At 42.9% G+C, this 15,301-nt stretch overlaps 1 protein-coding gene across 1 annotated transcript; it reads left to right on the top strand.

The window, feature by feature from the left end:
- Window positions 1-1,120: 1,120 nt before the first annotated feature.
- On the top strand, window positions 1,121-13,988 carry ENPP4 (ectonucleotide pyrophosphatase/phosphodiesterase 4). Its single transcript, XM_052649392.1, has 4 exons — window positions 1,121-1,239; window positions 7,722-8,579; window positions 9,232-9,402; window positions 13,357-13,988. The coding sequence occupies exons 2-4, from the start codon at window positions 7,754-7,756 to the stop codon at window positions 13,719-13,721; spliced, it is 1,362 nt and encodes a 453-aa protein (XP_052505352.1). The 5' UTR covers window positions 1,121-1,239; window positions 7,722-7,753; the 3' UTR covers window positions 13,722-13,988.
- The last annotated feature ends 1,313 nt before the right edge of the window (window positions 13,989-15,301 follow it).

The following is a 15,301-nucleotide window of genomic DNA, read 5'->3' as shown; positions in this document are numbered from 1 at the left end:
TTGAGTACTTTACTTACTTTATCTCAGTTATCTGACAATGACCCTAAGAGGCTGGTACTGTAGAAGGGCCCATTTCAGAGATGAGGACATAGAAGCTCAAACAGGTTGAGACACTGGCCCAAGATTGCTCAGCTACTGAGTGAGGATTCAAACTCTGGTCTGGCAGATTGTAGGGACTCGTCAACAAAGCCTCTGCCATTCCTTCCAGCTCCGACAGCCCAGGGATCTGAGCTGCTTCCATTCAGAGGTGCCCAGGCCAGCCTTGAGGTTTGAAACTGGAATTAACTTCTGAAAGTACAAACTAATAATCAACAGAATATATCTAGCCCCAAACTGTCTCTGCAGCTGCTTCTGAACTCTGGAGTCTGGGTAATGGTTGTAAACTAAAGCTCAGACCCACATGTATCTGTCAAAAAGAAATGCCCATTCCTCAGTTGGTAGCCATTCCTAGGTCCCTACTGCACGGACTGTCTTTCTGTGTTTCTTGCAACCTTACTCATAAATTGCCTAGTACTCAATTCACCTGTTAAGGTGCTTACTTCCTCAGTAACACAGAACTATACTGTTTTGTATCACACTGTATTTATCCCAACTCACAGGAACTGGCTAAAGCTGCTCTAGACTTGTGTTGGGCCCTGAGGCCGCCAAAGTCGTTTTTCCAGTAGACACCTAAGCCTGCAGGAGCCTGGAGTTAACTGGGAGTGAACTGCAAGGGCTGTAAGCCTGACTCAGGCAATAGCCAGAGGCCCTTTCCAGGACCCGCTGCGTTTCAGGTCCCCTGAAGGGCACCCAGCCCTGGGACGCTTAGGGAAAGGGCTTGGGAGGAGAGAACGAAACACTCCTTCCGGACCCAATTCAGCCCCACCAAAGCGTCTGTCTCCAGGTGGTACCTGAATCCAACCAATCGGAAAGGGAGTTACATCGACCGCGACTGTGGCATCCAATCCGAGGACCTGTCTCACGCTCCGTCGCCGGCTGGGTTCCCGCAGGCTGGAAACCTGTTCCGCAGTCGCGCGCCGGACGGCCGCGAACCCTAGGAGCGCCCCTGGCAGCGCGGGTGTCGGGGAAGAAGGGGCTGTTAATTGTGGTAGGGGGAAGGCGCCCCTCTATTGCGCAGGCGCTTCAGGAAGAACTCGGTCGGGCTCCTGCGCCTTCAGGTCTCCGTCGCTCCCCAGACCCACGAGCGTCGGGTTCCGCGCGCGCCCAGTTCCGCGCGCTGCAGAGAAGCGGCGGCAGCGGGTGAGTGTGAGCCTCGCGCACCCGGCGTTCCGGACGGAAATGCCGCACCCTCCCCCGCCCGCCGCGCTGGGGGGGTGCTTTGAAAATAGTGGTCGTGAGACCCCCTAGCCCTGATACCCGCACACCTGCCCCGAGGGGACAGCCGCAAGGGACCCCGGAGCGGCCGGGAGGTGCCTGGCTGGCTGGGGGCGGCGGAGGGCGGGGTGGAAAGCGGAAAGGAAATTGAGCGAGTGGGCGCGGCCTGGGCGGGCGGGCAGCGGGGAGAGAGGTGAAGCAGGGCCCGTGCGGAGAGAGGCGGAGGGGGTCGGCCTGACAGCCGTGGAGGCCGAGGGGGCGGGTGGGGCGGGCGTTTCACTGAACCCGAGCGCGGTCCAGGGCACAGATAACCTGCAATGGCCTGAGTATTCGTTGAGAGTCAGTGGTCGTGACACAGCCAAATTGAAAAAACGAATTTCCTAGAAAACCTAACAAGAAAGATCACATCGAAGTGCTTTTTCTCGGCCGGGCACCGTGTTAAGCATTTTACAGTTAAGCTTCCTTTTCCGGGCACAGCATCTCAATGTACAGATGGAGACAGTCCTGCTCTGAGACTTGAAGCGCAGCTAGTGACCACGAACAGATTCAGGTTTATACCAGCTCTGACCCCACTAGGGATTTTTGTTTAACCACCCGACCCTCTGGTGGACCCAAGCCGGAAACCTTGCCAGTACTAAGTCAACTGCTCCTTTTAATATCCGGTTTTCTTTTCTTTTTTCCTTTCCCCTAGAGGTTGTTCTGAGCCCTTTTAAGGAAACTAAATGAATTTAAAAGCAGGGAGAAGATATTTTATAGCTAAAATATATAAAATATAAATGTTATGAGCCCCTTAGGGTCCACAAGGAGCTCATAACAATAAATATATCCTCCTCGCTTTTAAATTAGCTACAAAATACAATTTGGAAGAAATTTTGATGAATACACAGGGGGAGTTATGTAGAAGGTAAAATTAAGTGGAGCTGTTTTGAAGATGCCAGTAATGAGTGTGTGTGTATGTGTGTGTGTGTGTGTGTGTGTGTGCTGGAAAATTGAAGACTACTTTAGAAGCCTAGAGTTTCTAAGAAAGTCTTTTAGTGAGTAGCTTTAGTTTTTCTTTAGAATATCAAGAAAATAACTTGATAATAGGGAAAACCAGCTAAGTTATCTATGTGCATAGACAATACTATGTTCATTGTATTTTAAAACTGACTATAAATAGTATTTGTGAAGTGTTTCGAATAAGGCTTTTGTATTAGGAAGCAGATGGCAGGCTAATAGTGGTTTTCGTCATATCCTTTAACTGTCACACTCCCCCAATTTCAAGCAGCTAAGAATGCCAGTGAGAATGGCCTGAGATGCATTCCATCCAAGTAATAAGGTCATCCCAGATGAAGTAAAATGTGTTTTGGCCCCTGAATTGAAGAAAACTACATACAACTTGCATTGCTATTGGGATATCTGGATGTAGTTCAATGATTCTGCTTTTTTCCTTCCCTTTGGTATTTTTTTGGTTTGAGAAATTACAGACTTTATCCCAATGCTTTAAAATATAACAATTAGTGATTTTTTTAAAATTCCTTGAAAATACTTGAGAAGTTCTCACTGGTGTTTTGTTTACAGTTTAATACCCCCACCCCCTTCCGCATTGTAATGAAACAGAATGCAGTAGACATTAGTTTGGAGATTAATCCTAGACTTGTAAACTTGCTGCTACCAGACTTGTAAACTTGTTAAGAACCTGAAATTAGTAAGCACACAGATGGTAAAGCTACTCATTACTTCCTGAGTGTGACCAGTCACAGAACTTCAGCTTTATCTTGTGTAAAAAGAAGTGGTTAGGCTAAATTATTTCAAATTACTTTATAGTTTTACAGTAATAGTCTGCCTGTCATTGTCCAGACTTTTTCCCTAACATAACAGCTTTGTAACTAGGATGGATAAAAAGAAACTAAATTTGAGGACCTATTGTTTAAAACTGCATGCATCCCCATTTTACAAACATGGAAACTGAACCTGGGAAGGGCTTCCCTGGTGGTTCAGACAGTAAAGAATCTGCCTGCAATGCAGAAGACCTGGGTTCGATTCCTAGGTTGGGGAGATCCCCTGGAGAAGGGAAGCTGGGAGAAGTTAGATCTGCCCATAGTCGCCTGCCTGCTAAATGAGGGTTCAGGTTCCAGGATCCTTTTGATTTCAGAGCCTACTTCTAAGTCTAAGACAGGGATCCAGCAGAAGAGGTTATTGAACCTCAGGATAAACAGCACATGTGCCTTGACCCGCCTATTCACTCAAGATTTGGAGAAGAAAGCTTTTGATTTGTGTGTGTTTTGTGAGAGAGGGGCAGACACGGGTTTTTGTTGTTTTGCGTGTAGGAAATGCAGTAAAACATTTTATGTTAAAACACCCAGATATGTATTATAGAGTACACATTTCACATAATTAACACCGTGTATGCTGTGCTTATTCACCCAGTCTTGTCCGACTCTTTGCAGCCCCATGGACTGGAGCCTGCTGCTGCTAAGTCACTTCAGTCGTGTCCGACTCTGTGGGACCCCATAGATGGCAGCCCACCAGGCTCCCCCGTCCCTGGGATTCTCCAGGCAAGAACACTGGAGTGGGTTGCCATTTCCTTCTCCAATGCATGAAAGTGAAAAGTGAAAGGGAAGTCGCTCAGTCGTGTCCGACTCTTAGTTACCCCATGGACTGCAGCCTACCAGGCTCTTCCATCCATGGGATTTTCCAAGCAAGAGTACTGGAGTGGACTGGAGTCTACCAGGCTCTTTTGTCCATGGGATTCTCCAGGCAAGAGTACTAGAGTGGGTTGCCATTTCTTATTCCAGGAGATCTTCCCAACCCAGGGACTGAACCCAGGTCTCCCACATTGCAAGCCGATTCTTTGCTGTCTGAGTCACCAGGGAAGCCCAAAATAACACCATACTCATTAGCATTTACTCTTCATTTCTCCTCACCCGCTTGCTCCAGGCAAATCTACTTTACATCTGTATAGATTTGCATATCTAGGCTTTTCATCTAAATAGAATCATACAATAAATGATCTTTTGTGACTGCTTCTTTCACTTAGCACAGAGTTTCAAAGGTTTATCCAAATTGTCGCATGTATTATCACTCCATTCCTTTTTATTGCCAAATAGCATTCCATCCTGTGGATATACCACTTATCTGTTTATCACTTATGGACACTTGAGATGTTTCTACTTTGTGGCTCTTATAAATAATGCTGCTGTGACCGTTTGTGTACAGGTTTTATTGTGGACATATATTTTCATTTCTCATAGGCATACGCCTAGTAGTAGATTTTCCGGGTCATATGGTAACTGTTAAAACTTTTGAGGAACTACCAGAATGTTTTGTTAAGTGCCTGGACCATTTCCATTCTCATCAGCAGTGTATAGAATTCTAGTTTCTGTATTTCCTCACCATTACTTGTTGTTATCTGTCTGTCTGTTTTTTATATCCATCCTAGTGGGTATGAAGGGGTATCTTGTGGTGCTTTGCTTTGTATTTCCCTGATTACTGTTGATGTTGAACATACTCATGTGCTTGTTTGTTATTTCTGTATCTTTGGAAAAAAGTCTTTTCAGCTCCTTTGCTCATTTAAAAAATTAGATCATTTAACTTTTATTGTAGAGTTGTTACAGTTCTTTATATATTCTAGATACACATTATTTATCAGACATATGGTTTGCAGATATTTCCTCTTATCCTTTAGGTTGTCATTTCTTCATAGTATCCTTCCAGATGTAAAAGTTTTTAATTTTGGTGAAGTTCAATTTATTTATTTTTTTATTATCACTTGTGCTTTTGGTGCTGTATCTAAAATGGCTTTGCCTAATTCAAGGTCATGAAGATTTATCCCTGTATTCTAAGAGTTTTATAGTTTTAGCCCTTAACTGTGGTCTGTGATCCATGTTGAGTCAGTTTTGTGCAGGGTATGAACTGAGGGATACAAAGTGATTTGCATGTGGATATCCAGTCGTCTCAGCACCATTTGTTGAATTGTTTTAGCATCCCTCTACTCTTAGAAGCAACCCTGCTGGAAAAGTTTTAGACATCCTCTGATATTCCATTTGTAGTGATTCTTCAAAGGGCTTAGCTTTCAAAACAATACTTGATGTATGGGTCTCAAGCACACCATTACAGGAAGCTGTGGTGGTGTAGAACAGAAGTCACTCAAGCTCCTTGTCGGTCTTCCAAGATGACAGCCAAGTTCATTGTTTTGTTATTTTGTCCCTATTTTGAGTATTTTGTATTCGAGAAGTATAAAGCTCTTGTGTTGTTGGTGTTTAGTTGCAAAGTCATATCGAACTCTTCTTGCAACCTGTGGTCTGTAGCCCACCAGGCTCCTTCTGTTCATGGGGTTTCTCAGGCGAGAATATTGGAGTGGGTTGCCATTTCCTCCTTCAGGGGATCTTCCCCAGCCAGGAATGGAACTCACGTCTCTGACATTGGCAGGCAGATTCTTTACCCTGAGCTACACGGAGAAGCTCTTGTCCTCTGATATGTGGCACATCCATAAATTTTGGTGGTGTTGTCTTTAATTATATTAGATATTTATTGAATGCTTTTTTTAATTACCTAAAAGAGTGTTTGGGCAAAGACTTAATGTGTAGAAAGTAGCTTTAAGAAGTTTGAAAACACAGGTTATTACTGAAGAACGGTTATAAGTCACCTACATAAATGATTATTGTCTCTATATTACATCTCAGACAGATTGTGATAGCATTGTGCAGCGAGTAAAAGGGAATTAAGGTTGGCAACCCACTCCAGTGTTGTTGCCTGGGAAATTCCATGGACAGAGGAGTCTGGCAGGCTACGGTCCATGGGGTTGCAAAAGAGTCAAACATGACTTAATGACTAACCAACAACAACGATTTCTGTTAAGTCTTTCATAGTAATTTGCATGTAGGTTGGGCCTGGATAGTGGAAGGACTTGAATGCCCGGCAGAAGTGAGTGTTGGGACATTCTGTATAGGCAGGGGGACTTTGAATACTGATTTTATTAGGGAAATGTCATGAACAGAGCTACAGGGAAGGTTACTTTGGGAGCAGATGTTGGGTAAGAGGAAGATGATTGAGGTAGGAAGATCAGTTAAGAGGCAGAAGGGCTCCAGATGAGAGGCGTTGAGGACTTGAAGAAGTACAGCAGCTGTGGAGAGTCACTCTACGTCACATATCCTATTTTCTTAGGACCAAAGAAGAGAGAGACTGAAGGCAGGGAGATTTGTTTGGGGAGAGCTGTTTTTGTAATTAGTAGATTATTAAAAAAGAGTAAAAAGTCAGGGAGTTCTCTGAGCCTGGGGAATGAGGTAAGGCAGTTAAGTGGCCTCTTGGTGTCTGCAGGGGATTGGTTCTAGGAGCCCCAATGGGTACTAGAATCCACAGATGCTCAAGTCTCTTATATAAAAGGGCTTGGCGCAGTGAATACAGTTGGCCCTCTGGGTTTTCCATCCACGACTGGTTGGATGGAAAAACCTGTGAATACGGAGGGCCAGCTGTTAAGTCTCTGACAGTAGAAAGGAAGTCTAAAAGGGATGTGGTGATGAAATGCATTTCAACAGCTATTGCTTTTCTTCCGAAGTTGCTGTGGCATCCAAGGGCCTGTAGACTTTGTCTCTTCGCCTCCTGTGAATACTGAGCAGGTTCAGAGGGAGGTGGGGCCTTTTTTTCTCAAATAATATTTATTTCTTACTCCCCTTTGGAAAGTGTTAGTTGTTCAGTCATGTCCAACTCTTTGTGACCTCAGGGACTGTAGCCCGCCAGGCTCTTTTGTCCATCAAATTCTCCAGGCAAGAATACTAGAGTGGGTTGCCATTTCCTTCTCCAGGGGATCTTCCCAACCCAGGGGTCAAACCTGGGTCTCCTGCCTTGCAGGCAGATTCTTTACCATCTGAGCTACCGCGGAAACCCCCTACTCCCCTTTTGCGTGCCAGTATTTTTCAGTAGGAACTGATGTTGAGCCAGTATGGTAGAATTTCCACACCCTAATTTCTGAAGATTAAAAGGAACGATAGGGTACCAGCCATTAAACTAGAAAAATAATCTTCTCTGGAGCTTCTGAACGCTTGGCGTTATTTCTGTTTTGTGTAAAAGGATTGTTTTTATTTCCTCATTTGTTCTTATTAAGCCTTTAGAATAACTTTTGCTCTTGCAGACAAGCAAGGCAGTCAGATTTGTGTGGAGTATAAGAATGGCCCATACCCCCCTTCAGAGCATGAAAATGAGTCAGGTCATATAATTCAACAAGTAAAGGTAATTTTGTTTCTCCCACTTTAGCTTTATTCAGTTACCTTTCAGTAAGTGACAGCATTTGATTTTTAAGTTGATGTAGGTAAAGCTGGCATATAAACAGTTTTTAAATGTTGGTTTTCGTTTCCTGATGGCTCAGCTTTGGAAATCGAATCCAAATCAAGCAGCATGACTATTTGGGAATTGTTTGTTTTTTATCTTAGGAACCCTGACTACCCCCTTTAGCACGTTCACTATGAAGTTACTGTTGATGCTTTTGTTTTCGGGACTTATGACTGGTTGCAGAGGGAACTCTTCCTCCGCTTCACCAACTAAGTTACTGCTGGTATCCTTTGATGGCTTCAGAGCTGACTATCTGCAGAACTATGAATTTCCTCATCTCCAGAATTTTATCAAAGAAGGTGTCTTGGTAGAGCAGGTTAAAAATGTCTTTATCACGAAAACGTTTCCAAACCACTACAGCATCGTGACGGGCCTGTATGAAGAAAGCCATGGCATCGTGGCTAATTCCATGTATGACGTCAACACAAAGAAGCGTTTTTCTGACCACAATGACAAGGACCCGTTTTGGTGGAATGAGGCAGTCCCCATCTGGGTGACCAATCAGCTTCAGGACAACAGATCGAGTGCTGCTGCTATGTGGCCCGGTACCGACGTGCCCATTCACAATACCACGCCTTCCTATTTCATGAACTACAGCCCCTCGGTGTCATTTAGGGAAAGGCTCAGTAATGTCACGACATGGCTGAGCAGTTCGAACCCACCGGTGACCTTTGCGACACTATACTGGGAGGAACCAGACGCTAGCGGCCACAAATACGGCCCCGACGATAAAGAAAACATGCGCCGAGTGCTGGAAGAGATAGATGAACACATTGGTGAGCTGGTTCACAGACTCAAGGTGTTAGGACTGTGGGAGAGTCTTAATGTGATCATCACAAGTGATCACGGGATGACCCAGTGTTCCAAGGACAGGGTGATAAACTTGGATGGCTGCCTCGACCCCTCGTACTACACTCTTATAGACTTGACCCCGGTTGCTGCGATACTTCCCAAAATAAGTAAGTAAACTTTTAACCAAGGAATATTTCAATGGGTCAGTTGATTGAGGAGGGAGGGTTTTGTAAAAAGAATGAAGCTTGGACTTCAGGTGGTTCACCACCATACACTCTTATACTCACTCAGAGTTAGGACTGTGTTTTTCCTGTGATGTTTTTCTTAGGCCGTTTAGGTTCAAAAGGATAATTTCTTTGCTTTTTGATATATTTTGTTTATGTTTATCTTTTTATTGAAGAGTAAGTGTACATCAAAGTGACTCATATATGTATATATATATATTATATATATACTTTTGTGTGAGATATACCTAATAATTTTCATCTACTGAACTTAGAATTAATAGTTAGTAGTAATATGTAATTAGTTTATATTTACTTAGGAAGCTAGATGTGAAATTTGCCCCCTTTGTATAAAAGTCCACCGGGGATATTCACAAAATGAAAAGAGATACGTGAATGCGTGAAAGGGGGGTGTGTGTGTGTGCACGCACTCAACACTGTTACATTAGTATTATTGCCCTGTTTTTTTTTTAATGATTAATAGGATTTAATAGATAACATTGTTCAGGGCTTATTTCCAGTTATTCTAGTTAGAAATATTTTTTCCTCATCAGTCAACATGACCTTTTTCCTTTGCTGTTTCCTTTTCTTCTAGATAAAACAAAGGTTTATAGCAAACTGAAAGTCTGTAACCCTCACATGAATGTCTATCTCAAAGAAGACATTCCTGCCAGGTTTCACTATCAACACAGTGATCGAATTCAGCCTATTATTTTGGTTGCTGATGAAGGCTGGACAATTGTGCTAAATAAATCATCACTAAAATGTAAGTATTTATTTAGGATTTTTCTTCTCTGTCCCTGGGATAAATCACATGTTGTGACATTCTTACATTAACAAGGTACTTTGATTTGGAGATGTTGACACAGTATAATTAGTTCGACTTTCAACTGGATGATTCTCAGGTTTCCATTTGAGAGCAATTTTTAGAAGCCACAGTTTGGTCCTTATTGGGTGATCTTAAGGGTGAAGGAGTAGTTTTACTTTTTTGTTGCCAAAATCGCAGTGACTGTCAGTAACCTTCTCTTGATTTGTAAAAATGAGAGAGTAGGAAGAAGCAAAGAAAATAAAAGAGAAGTCAAGAAACAAAATAAAGGGAGAGAGATTAGCTAGTTCAAATTCCTTTTTCTTTTTTAGTGTTAAAAAAAATGTGTCCGAGTATTCCCCCATGATGAAATAATATACCCGAGTGCTACTGCTATTTAGAACACTGAGCAAGAACCAGAAAGTATGCAAACAAAAATCTACCAAGTAAACAAACCAGAATCTTGCCTCAAACTGAGGAAATGTATAAGGGAGAATTAAGAAGTCTCCCCTGAACTGAAGCTTATTTGCCTGTTAAGTTCAGTTTGAATACATGTTTTTAAAATCCGATTTTATAGACCATAGCAGGGGTCAGAAAATTCTTCTGTAAAGGGCCGGATAGTAAATATTTTAGTCTTTGTGGGCCAGCTGGTCTCTGTCTCAACTACTCAGTCCTGCCTTACCGTGGGAAAGCAGGCGCAGACAATACCTAAACAAACTGATGTGGGGTGTCCCAGCGAAACTCCCTTTACAGAAACCAGCAGAGGGCTGCATTTGACCGGCCTCTGTCATCTGCCAGTCTCTGATCTATAGCAGTTCAGATGCATCAGGCAAGGGTAAAGCTGAAGGCCATTTACCTTGAAAGTGAAAGTCACTCAGTAGTCTCTGACTCTTTGTGACCCCATGGACTGTGGCATGCCAGATTCCTCTGTCCATGGAATTCTCCAGGCAAGAAGACTGGAGTGAGTAGCCATTCCCTTCTCCAGGGGATCTTCCTCACCCAGGGATGGAACCCAGGTCTCCTGCGTTGGAGGCGGATTCTTTACCAGCTGGGTCACCAGGGAAGCCCACAAATACTGGAGTGGGTAGCCTATTCCTTCTCCAGGGGATCTTCCCAACCCAGGAACTGAACCCGGGTCTCCTGTGTTGCAGGCAGATTCTTTACCAGCTGAGCCACCAGGGAAGCCCATAATATTTACCTTATGTACTCATTATTGAAAACTTGTAAAATACAGAAAAGTTCAGAAAAGGAAACAAAAACTATTCATAATTCTTCAATACAGAAGCATAGACAGATGTTAATTGTGGGAGTTTTCCCCCCCCCCATCTTTTTCTGTTACATACACATGCATATTTTTATTATTAAATCATATGTTTTATGGTATTCATTTACAATCATACTCATTTATATCATTTAAATCATAATATCTATATATATCATTATATTCTGCTATTTATTGTACTGGTCACAGCAATTTTTATTATGAAATATTTCAAACATAGAATTAAAGAATGATACATTAAATAAAGAAGTAAAGAATGATATAGCAAGCACCGGTAGACTCATCATTCAGTCACCTGAACTTACCTGGAAGCGGGAGCTTGTTAAATGTGTGCTTTGTTGTTCAGTCGTGTCCAACTCTCTGTGACCCCGTGGAATGTAGCCCACCAGGTACCACTGTCCATGGGGATTCTCCAGGCAAGAGTACTGGAGTGGGCTGCCGTGCACTTCTCCAGGGAATTCCAGGGAATCATCCCAACCCAGGGATCAAACCCAGGTCTCCCGCATTGTAGGCAGATTCTTTACCACTGCTAAGTCATGTCCCACTCTTGTGACCCGATGGACTATGCCTGCCATGCTCCTCTGTCCATGGGATTCTCCAGGCAAGAATACTGGAGTAGGTTGCCATTCCTTTCTCCTTGTTAAATATAACTGATGCATATTAAAAGGCAGTATTTTTTAAAATAAAGCTGATTGTTGAGAGTATCGTTTTGGAGTGATATCCGGGACCATCAGGTTTTTCTTTGACTTTTACTGGAATTACACATTGGAGTCATCTGCTTAGATGTCACAATCAAGGCAGGAATCCCTCCTGTAATGTTTTCAGTCCCCTGACCCTCTGGACATTGAGGCGTCCTTTAGCTGTTCCTTTAACTGTGTGGATCACAATTAACTGTGGAAAATTCTGAAAGAGATGGGAATACCAGACCACCTGACCTGCCTTTTGAGAAATCTGTATGCAGGCCAGGAAGCAACAGTTAGAACTGGACATGGAACAACAGACTGGTTCCAAATAGGAAAAGGAGTACGTCAAGGCTGTATATTGTCACCCTGCTTAGTTAACTTCTATGCAGAGTACATCATGAGAAACGCTGGACTAGAAGAAACACAAGCTGGAATCAAGATTTCCGGGAGAAATCTCAATAACCTCAGATATGCAGATGACACCACCCTTATGGCAGAAAGTGAAGAGGAACTAAAAAGCCTCTTGATGAAAGTAAAAGAGGAGAGTGAAAAGTTGGCTTAAAGCTCAACATTCAGAAAACGAAGATCATGGCATCCGGTCCCATCACTTCATGGGAAATAGATGGGAAACAATGTCAGACTTTATTTTTCTGGGCTCCAAAATCACTGCAGATGGTGATTGCAGCCATGAAATTAAAAGACACTTACTCCTTGGAAGAAAAGTTATGACCAACCTAGATAGCACATTCAAAAGCAGAGACATTACTTTGCCAACAAAGGTCCATCTAGTCAAGGCTATGGTTTTTCCTGTGGTCATGTATGGATGTGAGAGTTGGACTGTGAAGAAGGCTGAGCACCAAAGAATTGATACCTTTGAACTGCAGTGTTGGAGAAGACTCTTGCGAGTCCCTTGGACTGCAAGGAGATCCAACCAGTCCATTCTGAAGGAGATCAACCCTGGGATTTCTTTGGAAGGAATGATGCTAAAGCTGAAACTCCAGTACTTTGGCCACCTCATGCGAAGAGTTGACTCATTAGAAAAGACTGATGCTGGGAGGGATTGGGGGCAGGAGAAGAAGGGGATGACAGAGGATGAGATGGCTGGATGGCATCACTGACTTGATGGACGTGAATCTGAATGAACTCCGGGAGTTGGTGACGGACAGGGAGGCCTGGCGTGCTGCGATTCATGCGGTCGCAGAGTCGGACATGACTGAGCGACTGAATTGAACTGAACTGAACTGAAACCAATGGTGTGGGCTTCCCAGGTGGTGCTAGTGGTAAAGAACCCACCTGCCAATGCAGGAGACGTAAGAGGCACAGGTTCAATCCCTGGATGGGGAAGATCCCTTGGAGGAGGGCATGGCAATCCACTCCAGTACTCTTGCCTGAAGAATCCCATGGGCAGAGGAGCCTGGTGCGCAGCATTCCATAGGGTTGCAAAGAGTCAAATACAGCTAAAGTGACTTAGCACCGGGTGCATTCTGCATTCTGCGTCTTGTCCAGGGGCAGCTGACAGAGGTCAAGGCCGCTGGCTCACTTCCTCCCCACTCACTGGTTTACTCACTTCTGCTCCTCCCGGTTACACAGAACCTTCAACCCAACCACTCTCTTAATCACTGATGCTCTTTGCAGGGGCTTTTTGCAAACAGTGTTGGATGCTGACAGGTGAAATGCTTGGGGCTAGGACTGAGAAACCTGTCAGTCTGAGAGAAGGTTTTAAAACATGAGGTCATGACTAGTTGGGAAAAAGGAGGGGTGTATGTGTAAAATACAGGAGGTGGCTGAATTGAAGAAAATAGATCATTTTTTTTTTTTCTAGCCCCTGTTTGGCCCAAGTGATCAGAATTTCAAAGGATGGGAATTAAACTGACAATTTACAGTAGAAACAGGTTATTTCATAATAGCAAGGCTGATCTTGTTTACTAACATCATCTTCTTCTTTTCCAGTAGGTGACCACGGTTACGATAATTCTCTGCCTAGTATGAATCCGTTTCTAGCTGCCCATGGTCCTGCATTTCACAAAGGCTACAAACACAGCACCATTAATACGGTGGATATTTATCCAATGATGTGCCATATCCTGGGATTGAAGCCACGTCCCAACAATGGGACCTTTGGTCACACCAAGTGTCTGTTAGTGGACCAGTGGTGCATTAACCTCCCAGAAGCCATCGGAATTGTTATCGGGGCGCTGCTGGTCTTGACCACTCTGACCTGCCTCATCATTATCATGCAGAACAGAGTCTCCGGGCCCCGGCCGTTTTCCCGACTTCAGCTCCAAGAAGATGATGACGATCCGTTGATTGGGTAACACGTGCCGGGGTTTATACAAGGTGGCTTTAAGTAGGGCACACCCAAGGAATGGTGTTAGAGCTATGAAAACATATACTTCCAAAGAACTTGGACCAGGCATGCTACAGTTATTTTGTCTTTCCTTGTGTTTTGCTGCATTAGCTAATACAAAAAAAATTCTGATTGTAGGGAAAATTGCTAGTAAATCATTAGTTAGCACCAACTGTTTCTCTGACAAGAAACTTTTTTGAGAATAATACTGCCTTTGCTCCCCCCTCCCTTTTTTTTTGGCAATGAAGATTAGACACATCTTGAGATGAAAATATATTAAAATTTAGTGCGTGTGCATCTCAAATAAATTTTTATATTTGTAAATTATACAACAAAAATCTTTGTAAAGTGTGTGGATTTTGTGTATAAGGAAAGAAAAATTTCCTATATTTTTATATGTACCTTTAATAGAGTTTGTATCCCAAGTAAACCCTTGAGGTAGGAAAATTCTCTGTGATGGTTAATAAAATGGATTACAAGGCAGGAAAGATCTAGCGTATGAAGAAACTATTTCAAGAAAAGCTACTGTAAAAAACAAGTAAAAGCCCCATGATAACAAGACTGAGTCTTTGTCTGTGTCTCTGTTAAGACCCTTAAGCTATTAAAACCTCAAAAGGTTTATCTTTTGCAGAGCATTACTAAGAGGAAATTAAGAAAATAGAAGAAAGTGCTTTTCTCACTTTATGCTTAATGCCTTTGTGTAGGTTATTTGTGTGAGTGTGTGTGTGTGTGTGTGTGCACGCGCGCGCGTGCGCATACGCGCGTGTGCCAGGGTGTTGCATGCTTGGGTGTACAGACTTCATGTAACTTACAGGAGGTGGTGAGATGTGAGTGACCTGGAGGCAGACCCTCACAAACCCGTAAAACACAGCTCTCAGGAAAGGTTATAATTGCACTTCACATTCATGTAGTTACTTCTAACTCACAAGTTAAATTCATAATTTTTAAAACCTGGTGAATTTTTGTTACCATTTTTAACATTCTTATGCTGTTACAACCAGAGGTCTCCAAGTACTGCAGAGAAATTAATGACCTGACTACAAATCTGGTTCTGATTGGGTCAGAATAAGAGATTTTTCTATTTGCCTTTGGGAATTTTATGCCTTACTTTTTAGGCAATGCTGCTGCTACTGCTGCTGCTGAAGAGTAGCTAAATTTAAAATGAAATTTAATATCTTTTGATCTTCTATATTAATCATGTGTTAAGTAACTGAATAAACTCTCAGAACTCTGTTAACCTTTAGTAGCCTGAATTCTGCCTTTGCTTTTTTCTCCCATATCTGATTCAGAAAAGTAACCACTCTGCTCATAAATTTTTTTAGCATACTTTTTCAGAGCCAATGATACGTTGTTATAACTTGTCATCCTAGCTTTGCAAAGTGTACCTTCTAAGAATCAAAATCAATAGGAAGAAACTGAATTGTAGCAGATGGGATTTTATACATTAGAGGAAAAATTGGGTTCAAGAACCGTTTTCATCAGGAGCTGAGGCAAGCAATTAATATTACTAGTGTGATCTTTAAAGTTTTGACGACAGAAAATAAGCTG

The sequence above is a fragment of the Budorcas taxicolor genome, chromosome 11 (genome assembly GCF_023091745.1).
Source record: "Budorcas taxicolor isolate Tak-1 chromosome 11, Takin1.1, whole genome shotgun sequence".
NCBI lineage: Eukaryota > Metazoa > Chordata > Mammalia > Artiodactyla > Bovidae > Budorcas > Budorcas taxicolor.
This window is presented reverse-complemented; position numbering and strand designations above follow the sequence as displayed.

What these genes read in the sequence shown, in the direction of transcription:
- ENPP4 (XM_052649392.1), top strand. Translation starts at nt 7,754, where the DNA reads ATGAAGTTACTGTTGATGCTTTTGTTTTCGGGACTTATGACTGGTTGC. An exon ending in TGCGATACTTCCCAAAATAA is followed by an intron (nt 8,580 to 9,231) that starts GTAAGTAAACTT and finishes CTTTTCTTCTAG; the next exon opens with ATAAAACAAAGGTTTATAGC. An exon ending in AAATAAATCATCACTAAAAT is followed by an intron (nt 9,403 to 13,356) that starts GTAAGTATTTAT and finishes CTTCTTTTCCAG; the next exon opens with TAGGTGACCACGGTTACGAT.